This window comes from Colossoma macropomum, unplaced genomic scaffold (assembly GCF_904425465.1).
Source record: "Colossoma macropomum unplaced genomic scaffold, Colossoma_macropomum, whole genome shotgun sequence".
NCBI lineage: Eukaryota > Metazoa > Chordata > Actinopteri > Characiformes > Serrasalmidae > Colossoma > Colossoma macropomum.
Window position 1 is genome coordinate 32872686 of NW_023494787.1, and position 24743 is coordinate 32897428.

At 38.0% G+C, this 24743-nt stretch overlaps 1 protein-coding gene across 1 annotated transcript; it reads right to left on the minus strand.

Annotated features, from left to right (window-relative positions):
• Positions 1-255: 255 nt before the first annotated feature.
• Positions 256-24559, minus strand: fam234b (family with sequence similarity 234 member B). The gene is made up of 13 exons (XM_036567022.1): positions 24474-24559; positions 19694-20152; positions 18145-18267; positions 12197-12391; positions 11892-12007; positions 11629-11779; positions 10736-10874; positions 9435-9629; positions 8510-8588; positions 8235-8396; positions 5227-5335; positions 3139-3362; positions 256-1554 (listed from the first exon to the last, which is right to left on the minus strand). Exons 1-13 carry the CDS (start codon positions 24508-24510, stop codon positions 1552-1554), a joined length of 1992 nt encoding a protein of 663 aa, XP_036422915.1. The 5' UTR covers positions 24511-24559; the 3' UTR covers positions 256-1551.
• Between the last annotated feature and the right edge of the window lie 184 nt (positions 24560-24743).

A 24743-nucleotide genomic window follows, 5' to 3' on the forward strand; every position in this document is an offset into this window, starting at 1 on the left:
TGATCACGTTTAGTTTGCTGTGTTGTAGTATAACCCTTTAAGGCATTTTCATGCTTCTTAAATGTCAACATATTGATATTTCACTGCGCAACATAAGTTCTGCTGGACAGCACTTCTGATGACCACTTCATGTAACAGTATGTTTATGCAGAAGTTTTTCATCTGACAGGGTTTTTAACAAAGTGTTGCAATTGCTGTATTGTCTGTAAATACTATAGACTACAGTAAATAAATCTATTAAACAACATATCTGTATAGAGTCTTTAGCAGCGCAATGGTTTTTATTGTTCTGTTCAGCTAACTCAAAATATTGCAGCAATTTGAAATCCATTTCAAACAAAACATGAACCAAAGGTCTCTATTCTACAAGAGCTTGGTTTAGTTTCTTGCACAAGAATTGCAGGAAAAGTAACTTTCCAGTGCTTTGATGAGTGCAATAAATAGATCTACTGTACAGCAATAGAGCCACATATCTACATATCACATTCAGGTGGCGTTAACTGAGAGAAAAGAACATCAGCTCGAGTGAATAAAGGAAAAGTAAAATACTCAAGAATATACACAGAAATTTCTGCATAATTAAATTTAGAATCAAACTCATTCAGTTTGATATGACACCACTCCAGCTTTTTTCTGGTTGTGCTCTGTTCTAGACGAATTTACTGCATCAGAATAGTTCACAGTGGTGGTGATGGGAAATCAGACATCTGAAGAGTTTATTGCCTCTAAAAGCTCTGTCACAAAAAGCTGTTACACAAAATGGTTACAAATACACTGCCTGATGTCTTAGACATTGTTTTATAATAGTTCTGAGATAATGTTGACCTAAACTATTTTTTAAAAATAATTCATGGTGGAGAGATGCAGGCAGGGATTAGGAAGAGTAGTTCCAAAAAGATTTACGACTGACCATTACCAACATTACAAAATAAAAACTCAGAAAACATATGAGGACATGTGTCTGTTTATCAGTTATTCTGAATAGTAAATAAAATGGCAATATTTGCACTGTAGACGTCTGGTTCCTATCACCACCACTGTAAGAATTCCCATTTAAGATGAAAGGGTTCCAAATAAAGCAAAAGCAGATTTCATAGCCTGAAGTGGCCTATCCGAAAACACTGGTTTGAATATTATATTTACATCAGGTTCAGAACGTGTTCAGTGCCCTCATTTTGCATTTATCCCATATATACATATTTCTTTAAAAGTCACAAAAACTGTTTACAGTCAGTGGATCACATACCATTATTAGTAGTCTTTACGGTCAGTTCTGCATTCAAGTTAAATGAGCAAAACATCATCACCAGCACCCGGGAAATAAATACCAATAAATACAATCACACTTACGCACTTAAAAAAAAAACAAAGTGGAATGGCCACTTAGGTAGTGATTAGTTAAAGTTTACAGCATGCTGCAGGATAAAATGGATTTAAAAGCGGAGCTGTAGTTGCATGAACTACAGGGGTTCAAAAGGATCCATATGGGTGTCTGCTTGTTGCTTGGTGGCAGGGTTCCATAGCTAGTGATGGAGGAGCTTTAACAGTCTCTCACTGCAGATAAAAACAAAATAGATTGCCCATTTTTATAGGTAACAGTATGTTAGTGTTAGAAATAATAGAAACAGTATTGTATTTGAAAGCATAAAAGCACATTTATTTGAGATTACTTAACAACTCCACACAGTTTGAGGCAGGTGTGTGATGATTTAGGCATGAAGTTTGCATGATGCTAATTGTTGGGGTATAAGCTTCCATTACTTGCTAGCTTTTGAACTGATATTAATATCTGACATTGAGACTGATTGCTGAATTTTACTTTTCAGTACCTCACTGGAGCTAATTGGAAGTGGCTAAATGTACTGACTGTAACAGAGTGCAGACTAATCATGAGGTTAATATTATGCAAACAGAATGTAACTTTGACAGCTAGTCACAAGCCCACATTTTGGAACAAGCATGCCCATTGGCTCATTAAGACTGACTTTATGGTACTGAAATTAGGGAAGCATGATTGTAACTGGCCAAGATCAGAATCCATACATCACAGTTGGCACAAACACACAATTGGCAAATTTATTATTTTTATTTTGTTAGGAATTACAATCATCCATAAAAATCCATTGGATCGCTGCATCCCTAATTAAAGTGATTTGATCAGTACCATAAAAGTCAGCCCTGCTTCTTAGCTACGTTAACCATGGAATTACAGTGCTTAAACCAAAGAAGTGGGGGTCGAGGGGGAATTTGACATTTTTCCCCAAATTATCAATTTTATGCTGTGGTTTTGAAGAAAGCAGAAAACAGAAGCCCCGGGAAACCTAAATCCGTGTTTTCGTTCTAAGTAGGTTAATCTTGTGGGTACACAAACTACACGTATAAAGTTTGTCCTGCGAATAACTCTCCAGTGCCCGATAAATGGCTTATGTCGTTTGTATTTTCCAATGTATTATGGGAACTCGCCAGTCCTAATCTTGAGTAGTGGATACGAACTCAGTATCCTTCTCAATCCCAAGGCTTATGTAATTTGTCCCAACAACATATCTTTAACAAAACTATCTTCCCCAACAATCTCTGTCTCTATGTGTTCAAGATTGATAAACCTCATGCAAGGAAGCTAACAACAAACAAAAACTAACCTAGCAAGCTTGGTCATCCGGCCATGCCAATGTTCCTTGGATTCAAATTCAAAGGAAAAAAACATCCTCCTCTTTTAAGAGGTTGCCATATAAAAGCTGGGTAATGTTTTTAGTGAGCGGACACAGTGGGGATAGTCTACAACACAACCTGTATAAATAGAGCCCATTTCACTAATTTCTTTCTGCTTCAAAGATGTAGCAGTCTAGGACTGTTGTACTGACAGCTGTCAATTACGCACGCTCATCAGATTATTAGGCCCTAACAGTTCTCAGATAGGTCAGATCAGCAATATTTAAGACATGTTTTTTATATTTCTGTCTCATTTCATTCAAACTTTGCTGGATATCTAATATAACAATATGTATTATCATATATTTCAGTGTAATTTAACTTTAGTATCACACAAGCCTGTTTCATATTTTGCACTGTGTTTCCTAGGACTTTAAGATTGATTCAGTTTTAGTCTTTAGTGTTGGTGTGAAACTCTGCATTTCTCACCTGTCTGAAGGAGAGCTGTCTGAAGAATTTGTTGATTTGGAAGGCGGTGGGTGTAAGTGGGCCACTAGCTTTACTGTCCTGTCCCAGACGGACGGTCAGTGCAGATGTCAGAGATGCTCTCACGCTCAAACTCTTCACCACCTGAGCCCCCGGACCCAGGCCAGAGACAGGGCGGGACAGAACTACCACATAGGACGCGTCCTTATGCACTTCCTGATAGCTCACTGAAGAGAAGAGAGGTGGAGGTTTATGAGTGTAAAGCCTTTTTTTGCACATTTATTCTGAGGCCCCTCCAAATATGAAGCTAAAATATAATTAATTAAAAAAAAGCAAAAGGCACATCAAGTAAGCCAGGTCATTGTTCTTCATGAAAACAGTTGGAACATATAACAGGCCCAGTAACACCTTTAGAGGGCAGCGGTGAGTGAGGTTTATTTATTTCTGCTCAAGGTGTTTCTGTCTATAGTTGGAAATTCTCCTCTATCTTAACACTTGCAGTTGGAGCTAACTTTACCTTGAAGATAAAGTCACCAAAAGATAAGTTTTATGAAAATATTTGGGCACTCCTGGTTGAATTACAACAAAAAGTTTTTCTGAAACATTAATACACAGGATACACAGTTAATTTATATATGATAAACTTAAATTGTGGCAAGAAGTCAGTGCTTAGTTAAAAGTACTAATATGCCACTAACACAGCTTTCTAATGCTTTTTATTGCCAGCAAGGAGTTTTTCTATTCTTGTTTTAGGACTTTCACCTTTCACCCAGTCTTCTTTGCTGAACGCTTTTAGTTCTATATTCTTGGGCCATCTTGCATGCACAGTATGTTTAAGATCTACACCTTACATGTTCAATGTTGTTCAAGTCTGGATACTCTGAGGGACATTCCAAAAGCTTGCATTTCTTAAAGTGGTCCTGAAGTCAGCCTCTTCTCAGCTTTCTTAACTGACTGTGTCACATTTGCTTCCAGAATTTGCTGATATTTAGTGGAATCCATTCTTCCATCTACCCGTGCAATGTTTCCAGTTCCTCTGGTTGCCACACAACCCCAAAGCATAATATATCAACCAAGCTTAAAAGCTGACAAGATGTTCTTTTCATCAAACGCTTTTTCTCCAGACATACCCTTGGTGATTGTGGCCAAAGAGCTCCATTTTTACTTCATTAGTCCACAGTGTTCTGCGATGAGGCCGCAGGTAAGGTTTTCTTCTGATAACTCGTCCATGAATATCATGTATGTTCAAGCAACACTGTATGGTAGAACTGCACTACGTTCCTGAACGTAAACATTCCTGCAGGTCCTTTGTTGTCAAATGGGGGTTTTACTTTGCCTTTCTGGCCAGCATACAAGCTGTTCTAATAGTTTTCTACATCTTCCACATCTTGCCTTGACTTCCGCATTTCCCATTAATTGCTACTTCTTATTGACATAGCAAGCCTAGAGCACTTTGATATCTTTCTATAGCTTTCTCCTTGCTTTGTAGGCATCAATTAGCTTCATTTTCAGATCCTCCAGCTGCTTAGAGGAGCCCATGGTTGTTGAGAGTTAGAACAAAGTTTCAAAAGTCATAGAATTTAATTCTGGAATCAGCTGACAATTCCTAATCACAATTCTTGACCTGCCTAACGAGTCCTAAGTAGTCAATTTTGGCCCAAGATAATCAAATATAAAGTAAGAGTGCATTAAAATTTGCAGAAAAATGTAATTGCATTAACTTTTGCAGAAAAATGTTATTGTTTTAAAAAGTGTGCTGCAAAGGTTGTGTTTAATTATTTTCTCTTCAAAAACCAAAAATATGTAAGTAGGACAGGGGTGCCCTAATGTGTACATAATTGTTTGTTACGTCAGGTGTGCATAGTTGAGACAGACAACTATTTGTCATCTGTAATATATAATATTCTTTCATGAACATTTCTTGTTTGCAATAAAAAATAATCTTTCAGACGTAACAGAAACGAAATCATATTGTATTTTTTCAACATAGTAATCTTTTAGGTTACAGATGACTTTTCTAAATAACAAAAACAAAACATATTTTTTAGGTCATGGAGTCAAGCTGTTGTGTTTAGTGAGTGTATGTGTTACCTGTAGCTGTTAGCGCTGTGTCTGTGGTGCTGATGAGCTGCTGTAGGATTGTGGGATATGACGGGTGCAGAAGGAAAAGCCTGCGGAGAACCGGCTCAGATGTACTCAACTGTTACATGGAAAACACAAATAAACACAGTAATGAGACCATTAAACATTCTGCACAAGGGTTGCACAACTTTAGATTTTTCAAAGTGGACAGTCATGTGATGAAAGTCGAAAGGAAGCTAACTTACTTTCATTAACTGATTTTTTAAAATAAATGTTACACTTCTGCTTTCATCTGCCAACTGTAACAATAGATAAAACCTGTGTACACACTATGAATGTGTCTCATACTAATGCTGCATTAAAGTTCTCCTCAAAGTTCCTACTAATAGGTGAAGTTTTTTTAGTATGCCATAATATGTCTTCAAGTGGTTTGTTTGGAATTAAAAAGGGCTGTGAGCAGCCACCATGACCTTTTGTAAATTACACAACCACCTCAAAACATCAGGCTCATAAAAAGGTTTCCAATGAGTAATTACAACATCGTGGTGGTGTTCATGTGGGCTTTTCAGGGTTGGGAGGGTGCCTTTAAAAATGTATTCCATTACAGATTACTGATTACCTGTTAAAAATATAATTGTAATCTAATCCAAAGGATTATTATATTAAAGTAATGTAATCTGTCTATTATCTGTTACTTTTAGATTACTTGTCTTTAATTAATTAAACATCTGTAATTAAATAAAAAAAAAGAAAAATAATTTCAGGACTTTTTAACAGGAATTTAACTTAACACAGGTCAAACACAAAAATTGTACTGCTTTATAAATCAAAATGATAGATTACAGGTGACTTAAATATTGACTTCAATTTCTGTGATACTAAATATTTTACAGAAACGGTCACTGCTCTCACATTTAGCAGAATGGCCAAACCTAAGTGGAGCAATATATGGAAATATTTAAAACATAAAGATGACAAATTTCTGTAACAGTATAATTTGTTTAAGTTCAGACATGTATACTCAAAGCTTCAAGTACAGAAATCAAGCTTTGCTCCCTAAGAAAAAAAATGTGATATCAGTCCTCGGAGACTAAAAGCTCTTAGTTTATAACACAGGGAAACAAGTAATCACTATAGATTGATCCTGTACATTATATCAAATGCAATGTTGTTAAAACTATACTCTTCTCCTGGGACTTTTCCTTATTTGCCTTATTTGTTCTATCTTTTTAAAGGTTGTACTGCCTCATGAGGTTCCATATTGGTGTGTGGTGCTCTGATTTAAAGACACTCCCTAAGCAGCTCTCAGCAGTTTCAGCAGCTCATAAAGATCAACGTGTTCTACGAGTTTAAAAAGACATTAATTTCACACGAAAATTAAGCAGGAGCTGATCATTTCAGTTAGAAATAATGATTATTTACATACATTAACATTTTTCACTCATCATTCAAAAATTACAGAAGAAAGAAAGCAACCATGCATGTGAAAATTAAAGTTTAACACTCACGAGACTTCGCTTTCTGTTCATGTTTCACACTGTTAGTTCAAACATGTCAGGTTAAGGCTATCAAAGGTTTGATTTATAATCAGTCAAATTGTAGAATTTCACAGAGCAACATATGAGAATAAAGAGTTCACTGCCAAATCAGATCAGATCAGTCTACTGCTGAAGAATCTGGCAGTGTGGAAGATCAGGGTAAACACCTGATTCAGTTATCTTCAGGAAAACACTGCAGATCTCAGTTCTGACACTAAAAATAAAAATGCTTACTAAAATTTCTATAGATTGGCTGAATAAAACACTGAACTGCTGCTGTGAGGGGGTTCTTCTGAATTCTGTCCTGGCAGCAGCACCTTTTTCCCCCTTCCCCCCAAATTAAAATTTCTTTAAATCTACATGACTCTTGCAGCACATTTATCATTAAAACAGCCACTTTTAGTGAAAGACAACGAGTTTGCATTTGAATGAAGGAACCAACCTGTTTTTGAATTTAAAAAAATATTTGAATCACCCTGTTTTTATGATTTACCTGTAATCTGATTACTGTATTTTTACTGTAATTGTAACAGATTACAGTTACCTTTTTTGTATCCCGATTATGTATTCAGTTACTACCCAACCCTGGTGCTATTCTCAAAATTTTAATATAATGACGTTATTCCAACACAGGCTACTATTAACGATTATAATAAATGTCAAAGCAAGCAAATTTTGATATGATGTTCCATGATAAAAACCCTAATAAGGGCTATGAAGACAGAATATATCTAATTACTGTGGCACTTAGATGTAATAGATCTAAGGGCCAGAGTGATGTAATTACTGCACTGGGCTTGAAGTCTGTTCTCCCATTTGGAGAGAAAATAACTTTTCAGTTAAAAGTCCACATGTGCACAGCTCAAAAACTACTCTGTCCTGAACTACTTGCCTATAAAAATGTGCTGAGTGTTGTCTGTTAAATGCATAAACTGTATGGTAAAATTATGAAGTGGTAACAGCTGCTGTCACAGCAAATCTGCATCATAAAAAGCTTTTTAAGGAATTAAATATATATATATGTATGTATTTATTATTTATTTTTGTAGGCCTGTATTAAAAACAAAAATATATATTTATTCATGTTTGTAACACAAATACAAAAAGCTGTTTAGGGAATTCTGACTGTTTTAAAGACTCACGGAAATCAGTCATGGTTTGCAGGCTACATATTCTTCACAAAAGCTGCCATTAGCAGACAGATAGCTTTTGACGCTTCATAAGAGCAGGACATTGCACCAGTGCAACTGAGTGTCTTTGTTCAGCCTCACAGAGCGTAAAAATGTGCTTGCAGTTCTGATATAGGTAGCTTAGTTTTCCATTATTTTTATGTTGTATAATAGTGAACTTTGCTGTTATATTTTTTCTGTTGGCTAAAAGGAGAGCCATGAACACTATAGATGTTCTTTGGCAACATTACTACACAAACATATGTCCAGAAAACCTATCCCAGTTGTAAAGTACATTAGAGAGTCTTGCCTTGGTAGCATTCCTGGAGGGGGGCAGAGGGTCTCCAGCCCAGAACAGAAACACAGACTGGCCGTCTGTGGTCAAAATGGAGGAACCTTCCAGAACAAGACGAGGACACACAAACTCTGCCTCCCACACACACACACCACGAGCTCCATCAATAATCTGAATCTGAGATATAGAGAGAGAGTGAGAGAGAGGAGCAGGTGGAGAAGTGTATTAGTGTGTGAAAGTATGTGTATAAGCAAGTAAAGGTGTGTGTATCAGGTGGAATTGTGTATTACCTTTCGAACTCCATTGGCAGATTGTTGGATGAGCAGGTCAGGAACTCCATCATCATTAAAATGACCAATAGCAGGACGGCTACAGAGACAGACAGCGGCTCAGGTATGGTTCAAAGGACATGTCCATGCCCCAACCACAAAAGTGTTCTTTGTTTTTTTTTACACTTCCTCCACAAACTCATTCTCTACCCATAATCGATACCTTTTATCAATGTTCGGTACTTTCGGCACGTTCCCAGCCCTTTTTCTACCCATAGTCGATACCGTTAATTAATGTCCAGTACTTTCTGCACATTTCTGCACAAGTTTCTAGTCATTAATTGTTATCAATATCCAGTACCTTCTACAAGTTCACAAGCGCTCCCAAACTCTTCTGAAATATTTTACTGTATGAAGTGTTAGTCTCTCCAGGTGTGTTACTGTGTAAGAGTTTGTGTATAGTGTACTGGTGAATAATTGTGTGTACATATTTGTGTGGACAATCTTGTTAAACATGAGTCAATGAGTGAGCATGTGAGTGAAGTACAAGCAAGTCAAGAAGGTGTTTAGTATCTAAAAACGTGCACTAAGAATAAGAATAAGGACACCACTGTTCTGTTTTTTTTAATCAGAACCATTACATAAGAGATCAAGTTTCTCTGACATACATCTCTCTGTAAGTGATAAAAAAGTTGCAGTAATCCATTTACAAATACTCTTGTTCCCTCTTCAGTCCAGCCACTCCTCTCTGCCATGCTGTTTGTGTAAGAGGCACGTGAGGTGAATCTGTCATAACACTACATTTATATGTAAATGCATTATGCTCCTAAGCATTAAAATGTTTTCCACAAAAAAAATTCTTTGCATAGAAACATAGGGAGTGCAATCTTTCACTCATTCACTAACACACAAACATTCCGTCCCTCACACACACTCCCAGTGATACCTGTGTATGGCGGAAGAGTTGACTTTCCAGGCAGTGTGAGTGTCTCTCTCTCTGATAATGGAGATCCTGCTGTTAGAGTTAAGCAACACCCAGTCACTGCGGCTGGAGTTACGGTTAGACAGAGGATCTAGGTTGTTATGGTTATTACACACTCCAGCCACCAGAGGCAGCAAATACTCAGCTGGCTCAGAACCACTGAAAGAGAAAATATGGAAGGCATGCATTTTATTTATAGAATCCATTTATTTATGTATGTATTATATATATATATATATATATATATATATATATATATATATATATATATATATATATACACACTTTTATTATGATTTTATTAAATGATCACAGGGTGGTCTTTGATACACACAATACTGTTCAAACGCCAAAGACCACCCTGTGATCATTTAATAAAATCATTATAAAAGTTTTTCAACAGATATGTCTCACCAAAACTGTCCCCATCAAATAAACAGTACTTAATTCTTTCATCTTTGAGAGAAAGGACATAATTATTAGATCTGAAAAAAATCCTATAGTGTTCACTCTATCCCTCTACTGTGAGAACATAACTCGACTCAGTTAGTGCAAAAAAGAAAAACAAAACTGGACATCTGAAATGTGGAGTAAAGTTTTACGGGCTGATAAGTCTGAATTTGTAACTAGGATTATTTTGAGAAGCAGAAAGTGCAACCAACTTGTACGACTGAACTTTGATTTTTAGGTTTGTCAAAAAAGATGTTAACATGATAAATGATTAACGGCGCAATTTTTTACACTGTTAATGCATCTTCCTAGTTTGACCCTTAAGTCAAGCAGTCCAGGCTGAAGCCCAGCTGCACTTGTGCTGTGTGTTGCTATGACAGAATCTGTGACTGTAGCCCAGCCTTTAAGTAACTTTTAGAGTGATACTTTCAGCACCTTCAACAGACTACACTTGACAGTGCAGGAGACGTAGGGATAAATCAACAAGCCACAAACCAATAAAAGCAACCGCAATGTGGAAAACTTCTCCTCAAGAGCCTTCATTGTAAACAAGAATCCACAAGCTGTATGAATGAGAGTGAGAAGCTACAATTATGAAGCAGTTGGACAATATATATGATCTATACATGATATGTACACTCAGTAGTTGGAGCATGCAGCCGCTGTTGCTCTAACTGGATGTCACTGATGAAAACTGGAAACTCTTTTCATCAGTGATGGGAATCTGCATGGAAAAACCTGGTTAGGTTAAGGGTCAGTTTTGCTACAGTTTCAGTGTAGTGATACATTTGTGTGAGTGTTTGTGTGATATTAACCTGTAGATGTGTAGAATGGACTGGTTGGTCTTCCTCTGCTTCTCCCAGAGGGGATCCCTCAGGCTAAGGCTGGGGGGCAGTGTTATCCGGCCTGTTGCCTTTCTGTAAATATCCCTCAGAGAGACAGCCTCTACAGTGCCTGTACACAAACAAAATGCTAGCACGTTAGCATTGAAATCACAGATCACATAACAGTCGCCACTCACACTGAGACACTTTAATGTAGTCTTCTTCTTGCAATGTGCTTTGCCACATTTATGTTTTGTTGTGGCTCATCACATGAAAGCGTACCATAAAGTAACATAAGCATACCAATTAACAGACTGCAAACTGCAGGTGTGGAGTTAATTAATCCCAATTAGATTTGCTTATGTGGTTTCTGACACTGTAGCACAGGAGTGCCTATCCTATCCTGGTCCTGGAGATCCACCAGTTTGCAGAGTTTAGCTCCAGTCCTTAACACAACTGATCCATGTAATTAAGGCATTCAGGGGCATCTGTATATCAGGTCTAGGTGTGTTAAATATGAATTCTCCGGGGTTGTAGATCTCCAGGACCAGAATGTGGCACCCCTGCTGTATGACATACTATTAACTATAAATATGGCAATGAAAAAAATTATGATACTAAACTGATGCCTTTTAGTGTTAGCTACTTTAGCCTCCTAGCTCCAGTACATGTCTAAAACATGACCAAACATCTTGGCTGATCAACTACATTCAAGTATGAGATCTATAATTTTAATTTGGCAAACTACTGTACCTTGGCCAGCTAAAGCTAAAAGTATTCTTCAAATGACAACAGGGCTAAACAAAATCAAACTGTTGTATGTAGCAGTGTGTAGTTCCTGAGTGAGATGGGGGGGTGGGGTGGGGGGGTTATGCCACTTTTACCTAAACCAAATAGGATGTAATACGCTCCTGCTGCCGTCTCGTGCAGCAATGGACCAATGAGCTTTCCCTGTGCTGTGAGGGTAAAGTTCACTGGCTGACCAATCAGAGAGCCGTCCAACCCTGAGTGCAGAACTAGAGAGAGATCTGAATTCTGAAATTCAGTAACACAAAGACACAGAAACGTCATCAAAAAAGCCCTCATAATATCATAAGGTGTGTGTGTGTGTGTGTGTGTGTGTGTGTGCATGTGTGTGTGATTTTACCTGGTCTGCAGGTAGAGTAGCGATCAGCAGGTCTGGAACTGCGTCTCCCTGAAGGTTAGGAACAGCCACAGCCCGAGACTCCACCTCCCCTGCCTGAACTTTCCACAGCTTCTTACCTGAACCAATGACCAAACAATGCATTAATGGTAGATTAAATTCAATTGCTAATTAACAAGCCATCCTCTAGCCCTTTATCAATGGTCAGTTTCTGACCAGACAGCAGCTCTTGGCTGGATAGTGAAGGTGAGTGCAAGTATAAAGGAGAAGTTGCGTACAAAGTGGCCAGTGAGTATTGGGTGTGTTACCTGAGGACGCGTTGACGGCAGTGAGGCATGATGGAGTGATGAGGAGACACACAGGTGGAGGATTCTCTCTCTGTGCAGCAGAATCTTCGGCAGCAGCGGTTTGCAGGCCACACTGAATGGAGAACACAGGCTCCTTCACAGATTGACTCCATATCATATCCCCACTCACTCCACGCAGAGCTACTACACTGTACTCTACAGAGAGAGAAAGATAGAGAAAGAGAACTACTATTATTTTAAAAAATAACACTGGGCCTCATTCATCAATATCTTTAAGTTTCCAAATTGCCTCTGACTTATCTAGATGTTGTTTTGCGTACTTCAGACGCTGACCATTGTGATGAGATTGAAAGTATGGTTTCATTCTGATGGCTCTTACATGCAGATCATGTTTGTGCAAGCAACGCTGCACATTAGAATGATGAACCACAACTCCTGTGTTAACAAAATGTTTTTTGGAGCGGTTATGTTCACTTCTTTTTACTTAATAAAGTGCCTTATCTGGTCAGACCTGCACCTAAATGGTATATAATATATACGTATTCATATGCACATATGTGTGTGTATATGTACCATTTCATTATACTTGTGTCTGTAAGAGTACCACGTACTATTACAGAGTGTAATCCATCTGTTTCTTTGCATAATTTGAGTTAAATGTCTATTTAACACAAAGTCACACCTGTATCCTTTACATTGTGCAAAGTATGTGTCTTTAAGTTAAAGTGCTGGGTGCAGCAGCAGTTAAAGGGTGTACAGTTGCAAAGAAAGGGGTAAGTGAGGGAACAGTCAGATAAGTGGGGTAATAAGGCAGATAAGTAAGGTGCTAGAGTTGAGTGTGATACTATATACCAGTATATTTAGAAGTGCAGTTTAGAAGCTGGAATATTGTTTATGTGTAATTATTAACTGTTTAAGAGAGTAATGGCTTGTGGGAAGAAGCTTCTCTGTTGCCTGGATATCCTGATCCTCATCTGGCTGAAGCGCTGACCTGAGGGAAGGAGCTGGAACAGGTGGTGTCTGGGGTGTGACGAGTCAGTAGAGATTTTCTCTGCACACTTCCTGGTTCTGGAGGCATGCAGTTCCAGCAATGTGGGCAACTTAACCCCAACTGTCCTCTCTGCAGACCTGATGCAGTCTGTGGAGGTCGTGCTTGGTGGCTGAGTTACCCCACACTGTGATGGACGTGGTGATGACAGACTCTATGACGCACCATCAGCTCCTGGGGCATATTGAACTTCCTCAGCTGACGCAGGAAGTACATCCTCTGCTGGGCTCTCTTGATGATGGAGCTGATGTTGCTGTCCCACTTCAGGTCCCTGGTGATTGTTGTGCCCAGGAACTTGCAGGACTTCACTGCCAGCACTCACCATCCTGGACAGAACTGTGGTGGAGGGCTCCTTCTGAAGTCCACTGTCATCTCCACTGTTTTTGTTGTATTCAGCACCAGGTTGTTGTGGCTGCTCCAAAGGACCACCTGATCAACCACCCGTCTGTAAGCAGACTCGTCACCATCTCGGATGAGACCAATGACTGTAGTTTCATCAGGTTGGAAGGAGATGGATTAGCGAGTGATCGGACAGGCCCAGAGCAGCACGGGGAACAAAGCGATAGGCCCCCTTTAACACAGTGCAGCAGTGATCTAAAATATTACTCTGCCTGGTGGGGCAGGTAACATGCTGTCTGTAGTTAGGCAGTTTGCTGGTGAGTTGTGCTCTGTTGAAGTCCCTAAAATGATAAAAACAGAGTCTGTGTGTTTGAGCTCCACTCTAGTGATCTGGTCTGCAAGAAGTTTGCAGTTTATAAAAAGTGATTCCAAGTTAGGACTGCATGTTTTCGTTAACACTGTGACATCTGTACACCAGCCTTGTTTGATATAAAAGCCGATTCCGCCGCCTTTCTTCTTGCCTGAGAGCGCCATGGAGCCGTCCGCAGACTAATGACTGTCACTGCTGGACTGAGTATAGTCCACCAACTAAAACTATCCAGTCACCAGCGTCCTATGGGCAGCATACTGTGACTACCTATGAAGGAGCAGAGGATGACTAACACAAACCCAAATAATACTCTGTGGGGATCCTGGGTTAAAGGGGGCTAGCAAAGTATGCAGTGAACCAGATGGACTATTGTCTCTAATTGTAGAACTATAAAGTGCACCTGTGCGTTAAGTGGACCTGATAACATGGACAATGAGTGTAGGAACAAGGAAGTGGCTGGTTGGTGTATGTACTGTTTATAAGCCTATGTGCAAGCTACTTGTGTGTGTATTGACTGATTAATAGATTCATGTATGATAAATATATTTAACTGCTTTGGTAACAATGTAAGTTAACGGTCTCGCCAAATAAATAATTTTTGAATTGGGAGAGAAAAGGAGGGAGAGAGAAGGATTAGCTAATACTGGGCTGCAGTCACTAAACTGTAGCAGATCACACACATGCTCACACATACACAGGTAATGATAAGGTGTAATCAGTATCCAGCTGAAGTGCAAGAATGACTCTAACAGAGAAACACAGACCAAAGAGGGTTTGGCTACAGTAAGGCCTATAGCACTTTTGCTTGCATACTTGTATGCAGTTATATCTAGAAATATTTGAGCAGCAGTGGCAGGCCCACACCCTGACTTTCCCCCTACCAGCACCTCCCCCAGGGGTGCATAAAAACTCCAAAAGTAAACTTCCAGTGTAAACATTGTTCGCAATTATTTTACTGACTTTTACTGAAGTAACATTACCAGTGTTATGATTCACCGAGATGGCTAACGTTAATATTAGTTTAGCTGGACTATTATTTCACGACACATTAATAATAATAACAGTAATAATAATAAAAATAACAATAACAATAATAATAACAATAACAATAATAATAACAATAATAGTAATAATAACAATAGACAATAACATTGCATTGCGAATGTGTTTTTTAAACTGCAAAACCTAACTGTTAAAAACATAATATTAGCGTGTAAATTCTGCCTTTTTCTCTTCACTCCTCTCTCTGTCTTTCTTAAGCCTTGGATACAAGACACAACTTTTAAAGTCCTAACAGACTATAAACAGACTATGTTCTGCGATCCGACTGGTTTCTGCAGATTATTCTGGGTGACTAAAATATTGAGGATCACACACTACACAACTTTATGTAGTTGCAGAACCAAACCTGCGCAAACTCACACATTCTCCTGTTACTAGGCAACGCAAAAAAGTCCTTATAGGAACGTCTGTTCACCCAGCTGCCATCTTTGCAACACCAGGCAGTTATTTCAACCATAGATGACCTGTATTACAGAAACTTCTTAAGTCTGAAATCTTATCTTATCTGCTTAGTCACCAACTTCAATTAGGACTGAATTTAGGATAGAAGCTATTACAGAACAACAGTCCTTAAGTTTATAATCTTATCCTAACTCCAAATATAAGAAAACAGCATTATAGAAACATCCTAACTAGACAACATTTCCTAAATTCTGTTCTAACTGCACTTTGGTTGCTAGGTAAAAGGCATGACAGTTGATTGTCGACTTCAATTAAGTCTTTAAGAAGCTGTAAGATAAGATTCCTAGATTAAGATTTGCTTCTGTAATACGAATCTTATCTTGACCTAGGAAGTTTCTGTAATACGGCCCCTGATAACTAGCCAATATTGATAGTTAACTATTGTTAGCTAACATTTTACATAAAGACAGACAAACAAACAGATTCAACTCAGAAATGGCATTTTTTATATTTGAGTCGACAAGAATTTACAAACAATGACAATGTCAGTTACAACAGTTGACTAGCATTATCTTGTGACTCTCTAAGTTACTGAAGTGGTTTTGCCCCCTGGCAGCGCGTACACAGTAATGTTTATAGACAGCAAACCCATCTATGGTCAACCCTTCGGAACCAGCAGTAACCTGTGGCATAACAAACGAGCTGATTGGCTCTTTTTATTGAAGGGCAGAACCTTCTCCATGAACAGACGCCGTGTTGAGCGTTACAATCTTTCCCATTCATATTTCAACCAGTGACCGGTCTCCTCATTTATAACATCTCTGCGCAATTAAACAAACATGGAACAGCTTGCGGTGCCAACTTTTTGGGGGCCAAAGTGCAATGTTTGTGGTGGGCCAAGGGCAAAAATGACAAAACAATATACAAATAAAGAAAGTAGGTAGGTTTCAAATAGAGTTTTTTCAAAAATGTATTTTATAAAATGACACTATATTCTGGTACTATAAATACAATTTAAGAATACAAAATAATTAAGAATTTATATAGTTATATTTATAAAGTTATATGTAGTATAAAATATGTTTGTTCTCTCACTGAGTGGTGGAGTTAAGGTAACTTTCTGGTGGGCCAAATCAAAAGTCCACTTTGGCCAACTTTGGGCAGCTCTGGGTTACCAAAATGCTCTCATTTATGAAAGGACCAGTTGTAAAGACTTGATGTTAAAATGATTGTATGCAAATGTTTATGTTTACGTCAAAATTTATAAAATGTACTTAACAAATTTTCTATTTACAGCCCATTAACGAAAAATAATATGTGTATCCCCTCTGTTGCCGACAGTGCCTTCAAATGTTGGGTTGAGACAGGAATCAGAATAGTTAAAGACCTGTTTGTTGAGGATACTTTTATATCTTTTGAGCAACTTAGAACACATTTTAATATTCCTCAATCACATTTTTTTAGATACCTACAGCTTCGTAGTTTTATATCATCAAGCTATTTCCAAACTCCTTTTTAGATATCATATTGAAAACCAGCCCACAGTCTAAGAAAGGCATTGATGGGGGGGAATCTCTGCTTAATTCATATAATTTGAAGCCTCTAACTTTATTGAAACAACACCGGGAGGAGGAACTTGACACACAGATATCAACGGAGATGTGGCAAGATATTTTGGATGGAATACACTCCTCTTCAATTTGTTTAAGGCACACCATCATCCAGTTTAAAACAGTCCATCGTCTACATTGGTCCAAGGTTAGGCTGACTAAATTTACTCTGAGTGTTGATCCTATGTGTGACAGGTGTAAAATAGAACCAGCCACTCTCTCTCATATGTTTTGGTCCTGTCCAAAATTAACTATATTTTGGCAGTCAATATTTGCTTTCCTCTCAAGTGTCTTTGAGAGATCATTGATGCCATTTCCTATTACAGCAATATTTGGAGTGACTTTACAGGAGTCTCACATGGATAACCCTGCCAAAAGGGCGATTGTTTTGCCATTCTCTTAGCCAGGCAGCTTATTCTACTGAAATGGAAGGATGAGTTCCCACCCACCTTCAAATACTGGATAAGGGATTTAATGCATTACGTGAGTCTAGAAAAAGTTTGTTACTCTGTGACTGGTTGTGGTCATAAGTTCTATAAGACCTGGCAACCTGTCTTTGCATATGTAGAAAACAATTGAAATTATTTATTTATTTGTTTGTTTTTTATTTCCTTTTTAATCAACGTCACTTTTCTTCTCACTGTATTATATAATTCTGTGTTTTCATATCTGTGAATGTGTTTCTATGTATATATATATATATATATATATATATATATATATAGTGTATACTAGTTGAATGACCTTTTATGGTACAGTGGTGCAGCATAGATTGTGTGTTGTTGGGAGGGTTTTTGTTTGTTCTCTCAAATTTCTTTTTTTATTTGTATTGTCTAAAAACAATAAAAAGACCTTTTAAGATTTATAAAATGTGAATTTAATGCGAAAATGTGGATATGAAGTTCCCAACCTGACATATGAACAGGCATGCCAGTGTGTAATAGGCATATAGTGTTTTATAAATCAATTGCATGCATGTATTAAATCAAATTCAAGTACAATTTATAAATGAGGCCTCTGGTGTATACAGTGAAAGGATTTTGTTTGGCTTCTCTCTTTCTCTCTCTCTCTCTCTTCGTCTCTCTCTTCTTTTCTCTCAACAGTGTATGTGTGGTACCTTTACTGGTGCCTAGGGAACCGATTGGCTGGCTGCTGTTGGAGATTTTGGTGACTGCGATGAGTAAATCTTCCATTCCATCACCATCAACATCCCATAATGCTAGAGGAGGTGATGTCACACCTGTAAGAGTCACAGTCAGATGTTACAGAATATAATATCAGTTCACTCATTCACTTTCACTGTGCAGGTTTTTATTCTAAAGATTACCATACTTCAGTATGCAATGGCTGTTTATAGTAGAAGCCAAATTATGTGAAACTGATCATTCCAGTCTTTAAGAATAATCTTGTTTACTCCTATCATTGTAAAACAGAACACAACCATCTCTCTGGTATTGAATGAGGAGACTTCAGGACTTTTCAAGTTTAACCACATAGAAAGCATGAGCTGTGAGAGCTTTACAGCATTAAAGCTTTTATTTCACTGTCAGTTTGAGTTGGTAGAATAAATGCTGCTGAGCCAGAAATCCCCAAAACAATCTCATGACTCTAGCTTTAGAGGCTTTGTCTATGCTGGTGCTAGTGGTAGGATCAGCGAGTTACTAACACTGGGTCAGCATGAAGTCAGTCACTGCTAGAACTATGTGATAAAACAGAAATTCTAATAAAATCAAACTTTTTTGATATTAATGATGCACATTTTACGTAAGCTCAATACAGTGTTTACATCATTCCATTCCTCAATACAATATTAGCAGCAAAGTCTTGAACTTTGAACAATTGCTTTCGGTGACATTTGTTCAAAGTTCAAGTTAGTCAGCATTCACAGCACTATTCTCTTATGTGCCTCAACAGCAAAAACCAGCAAAATAGCTAGTCAGTTAGTTAGCTATTTTCAGTGTTGAAACTACACCACGTAAAAAAAGAGGAAAAAAAAATTAGAGAACTGCTTCTGGCTAGTGTGTTTGAATACAGAGCTCCAAAACACACATGCTTAGCTATGCTTGCTAGCTAACTGTATGATAAATATTGTTAATGTAAGCAAACATCAGTTAGCTACACTGCTGAAAAAACAGCTGGTTTATGCTGGTCTTGTGCTGGTTTGGCTGGTCACCCAGCTGACCATGTCTACCAGCAATCAAAAGACAACATATGCTGGTTTTGGTGGTAATCAGCATAGCAGCTTTCATTGCTGCTGACCAGCAGACCAGCATCCAAAAGACAACATTTGCTAATTTTTCTGGCTAAGAGCTGGTCTATGCTAGCTTTCTAGCAGGGTAATTATCAAAGACAAAAACATAGTAAGGCCACAGCATGTTTATTAAAATGCTGCTAGTCATTATATAAGTACAAAAAACTAACGATTAATAAATTGCACTGTTGCACAAAAGCTTTATAGACCTCTAAAGTAGGGGTCATTATATGGTAGGAATCATAACATGCATACAATTTCCCACCAAATGTCACTGGGTCCTCTGAATTATGATAGTGTCTGTTCAACCCAGAAGACACTGATTGTCAGTTTTCCTCACTAGAACTCTCATGGGAGCAAATAAGTTATTACTTGCATACATACATACATATAAAGCTATGCTTAGTCCACTCACCTCCCACGTCCCCTGACTGGGTCTCCCACTGCGGGTGCTGTTGTAGTGCCCCCTGCCTGCAGGGCACCAGGAATGCACACAGCAGCACAGTCAGTGTGGCACAGGCAAGGGGCAAAAGAAACGCTGCGGTTCGGGCGGCACCTCGCGCCCTTGCCTTCTTACCCTCTGTATCCCCCACCTGCCCTGGTCCTGCCCCTCCTCCTGTCCCGTCCTGCCTCAGCCCTGTCCCCATGCCCCGCCCTCCTCCCCTCTCTTCTTCCTCTTCCTCTTCCTCCAGCTCCTCCTCCTCCCCCAGTCTTGTCCTGCTGCCTCGTGGGTCTGTTGCCCCTGGCCCCAGGCAGCTGCCCCGACCCAGCCCGTTGCGGGGGTAATTAAGCACGAGGTCATCCTCCTCACTGTCATCTTCACTGTCTGCCTGTGTCAGGGGGTCATACTCACCCAGCTCTGAGCTCTTCTTACCTAAAAAACCCACACAGAGTAAAAATACCAGATATTAGACTAATGACTTTTCAGCAGCTTATCTCTGGAAAACAAAATTGGCTCATTGAATTTTTGAAAGCTTAAAAAGGGTCCTATGGGCTGGAAGTGCTTTGTTCCTTCTTTGTATTTTGGAAATAGCACTATATAGGAACCTATATTAAATTTTCTAGTAAACTTCTCTATGTTCCCATGGTCTTGTGTTTCAGCCCCATGTTGCCTCAATCATGTTTCTTTAACATGAAAAATAAGACTAACATCAAAAACTCATTACAAACATTACAAACACACATGTTCAACACATGATATCCGGATTATGGGCTTGCTGCTTTCTAATAGATTCTTTCTAATAGATGCTTTCTAATATCTATCCCCATTTCAATAACATGCCCTCATATACCTGTCTCACTGTTTCTTCGAAGGAAAATTCCAATGCCATCATTAGAACCACTCCATCGCAGTATTACCTCAAAAGACCCCTTGGAGCAGTGAGGAACTGGGTCAACATAAATATAGACTTCAGGAGTAGAACTTGCCAAGAAATCATTGCTATTTAATGCAACATCCATTTTGTCCATTGCTTAATATTTCAAAACTATGACATTTGGTTTGCTACGTTCAAAATTGTCATTTACTTTAATCTAAATTGATATTACTGATGAAGCTCTGCTAACTGGCTAGTAACAAGACATGGGCTACATTTCTAGCAACAACAAAAAATAAGGTCAGTGCACCACGCTTAAACCAAAGGAATTATTTGCAAAGTTTATGAATGCTACACTCTGACTTCTCAAAAAACAGTTTGCATTACTGAGGCCTAGCTGAGGGCAAGAGCACTCCTATTGAAAAATCTGCTTGTTGCTGAACCGTGTATGACCTTTCATAACTCAACATAATGCCCTGGGAAAATAGCTATACTGCATCTCCTCCATATACATCAACGGTTCATTTGCATTTGGCATAGTAAGTATGCCTGAAATGATAAACCCAGGTGATTTTAGACTTAGGCAGCTATCACACTTTCATTGAGTTATACTTGCTACCTTGCTAATGCTGGTTAGGTGCTGCCTTTGTTCTTCATCTGATGAGTGTAGCTAGCTGTGTTAGCTAGCTATCATTTCTACCACACTATTAGTAAGTTAGCTAACATTATTACGCCCATGATTATGACCAGCAGCTGTTAACCCAAAACCATGAAGAAGAGTGGAGCAGCGAGGAGTGGCTTACCATGAGCCTACATCCACTCCTAAACATAACTGTAACTATTAAAAAAGTTCATTGATTTTTCAAAAATCCAATTAAATGTTTAAGAAGTAAACAAAGTCATTCAGAGTGGTTTTATGTGAAACGCTGCATTCTAGAGAAACTTCAAAATGGTTCACAATGGTGGTGATGGGAACCAGATGTCTGAAGAGTTTAATGCATCTAAAAGTCACATCACAGAAAGTTATATGAAATGGTTATGTATATGCTGCCTAATGAGTGAGGCATTGTTTTACACTAGTTGTAAGACAAAATTTTGGCCTAAACGTATTTTTTAATCCTTTCATGGCAGAAAGGTACCTGCAGGGTGTTGTAAGGCAGAATAGTCCCCAAACAACATTTACCACTATTTTATATATTTACTGCAGGTGCATAAAGCAAAAAAATCCAAGTAGAAATTTGTTTGGGTCTCCAAAAAAGCAGGTTGAGACAGTTGCATCATGTTTCATATGCACTAATGACAGCAAGAAGCTGAAATTACCACCATAAATGACTTTGTTTTTCATTTTAGTAGTAGAATTATGTAGAAGTGTTGAAAAATTCCCTTTTAAATGTAAGCCTATCTAAATCTTAAATCACCAAAAAAGTTACCAATTTATGCAAGATGAAATAACTATTATGATTATCATCTATTATAAGTCATTTTTATTTCCTTAAAAGTAATCTACCCATTACACTCTCTTTTCTCATTGCTGTTGCAAGTGTCGAACACCATATTACTCAAAATATAATAAAATATAGATAGAATTGTTATATAAGTGATTCTCATTTATACAATGAATTTCATTGCAATAAAGCTCCAAGCACTTCGGTACTAGAGCATGAGAAACAGCAGCTGCTTTCCAAACATGTTACAACCAAACTGCTATTAAACCCTCACACATTTTATTAACTGGATCTTCAGTACTTTCAAAGCTGGGCTTATTGTTCCAGCAAGCAGGGAAATTCCCACAAGAGAACGCTGACCCTTAGAAGTCTCATTAATGGTCGGCAATTTTTTTTTTATTTATTCAAAAATAGACATTGAACCAATTGATACAGAATATAAATCAAAAGTTAACGTCAGTATTATACAACAAACACTGTAAATAATAATGTAATTCCATATAAATATTAAAGTAAAACAAAATGTATAATTATAGGCTTGCCCTCAAAGCCTTTACCTAAACTGCAAACACTAAAATCAAGGCTGTGACGTGTTTAAATGTGCTGACAGCCTGCTCGGACCTGGATTTCTGTGTACCTTAGTGTGCCTAGATTTCTGCGCACCTCAGTGTATGTGTGTTTTGGGTAAATATGGGGTAAATATGCTGCAGTGTTGGTTCACTGAGATGTTTATTCACATTATTGCAGGGCCAGTATTGCAGGCACACAGTCATACAACTAACCAACACAAACTAATAGATTGAATGGGTGATTTCTTTATTAAATTTCCACATGTGGCCAGTCAATTAACTAGCATTAATTTAAGTGTAATAGATAGTGTATTACACTATCAGAAAATATGGTACTGTCTAGGTAAGTTCTAGTCTTCTAGCCCCCCAAAAAAGTGAAAACAGTGTCAATGTACAGTTTCAAAATGTACTTATACTCCTCAGCCCATGCAGCCCACAAATGGAAACTAAGCTGCAAAAACAGGTTGTTTTGAAGTCATTGTTTCATACATTTCATGAAAAAGCTAAGCAATTAGATATATCCTCCTATTTGCCTACAGCAGTTAAGCCCCTCCCATTCACACTGAAGTTATAAGGAGTATTTTAGCCGGGACTGCTTTTTGAATGAAGTGCAATACAGGAGAGCCAATCAAAACAAAGCTCATTTACATATATCAGTCTTAAAGGAGCAGTAACTACAACCGTCTGTTTAATTTTAAGGAATAGAGAAGTTGAAAAATTGTCATGTAAAAATGAATTATGACTATTTTTAATGCATAAAACCACACAAATGTCATAACTGGACCTCAAGGGAAATAATGAAATGCAAGAAAATTATAGCATACGGGCCCTTTAATGAATTTTATCCTACATTCACTTTCAAGGGACAATTGTACCGTTTCACAACTAAAATAAGACTGGACTGCCTAGAGGCAAAACAAGGTGTACGGTGTCAATGTAACTTTAAAATATAGCTTTAATGGGATATGGTACAATTGTCCCTAACTAAAGATACTGAAGACAGACCACTGAATGTACCACACCAGTGACAGAGTTTATACACTGAAAGGTACAATATAGTGTGTAATTCTAAATATAATAGAAAAGAATTCCTAATAATCTCACAAAATTAGCAACCACTAGCATTTTGAAAAATGAATTAAACTAAAAAATAAACAGACCAAAGGAATTCTTACTTAGCCAGCGAACTGGAAACACCCAAAGTAAGGATTGTCCTTTTTTAAAATGTGTCTTCTGTCTCCTGCTTTTCTAAGTTATTCGATTAACTGCTGCTTTATGAACCCCACATTCATAGCTACCTTAGCTTACACAGCCTAGCTAGCTAGCTTACTAGCTATTAGCAGTTGCTTAACCCTAACCCTAACTCCATCAAACGCTAATCTTTTATTCTTTTCTAATAAAAGCTGCAGTTTTTAGGACTGGAAATTGATTTAATGCCCACAGAATATCAAAACGTTCATGTTTTTCATCATCCTGTGGACATCTGGTCCCTGCAAAGAGAGAAATACACACCCAAACACATACACAGTTTAAGAGCATCGCAGATTATTAATGACAGCAAACGTGCTATAATCTTACGGCACTAAATCAAATAACGTTCTCACCACACACCGTGGATAAAAACCTTTAAATACCCAGAATATAGCAAAAAATGTACAATAAAAACATAGGATGTAAACCTCCTACAGTGTGCTGAATAATATATATCCTCGTCACTGTAATGAGAAGCCACAGCCTAACGGTTAACTTAGCCAACTATAACGGTACTGCAGCAAAAACACACTAAACAAAAGCAATATCCTCTTTAATTGTACAACTTAAAAAATAATAAGCTCATAAAAAATAAAGTTTGCTTTTTGCCTTACCGGGCAGTTTGAGAGCTCTAGACAGCGCCGCTGCCATGCTGGACAATAACGGGGCCTGTTTACGGAGCGGGGCTGCAGGCTGCAAGGCATCATGGGAGATGAAGTCTGTACTATTTTAAAGCTGAAGAGCGTAGGCTTTCAGAGTTGTACTCTGTACTCTTACGTTTAAATGTTTATTGATTGTATTTTTAAACAACAGGGCAAGATCAATCTGGTGTTAATTATTTCTGACAGTGATTTAAAATATTACTTTTACGTGTATTTACTGAA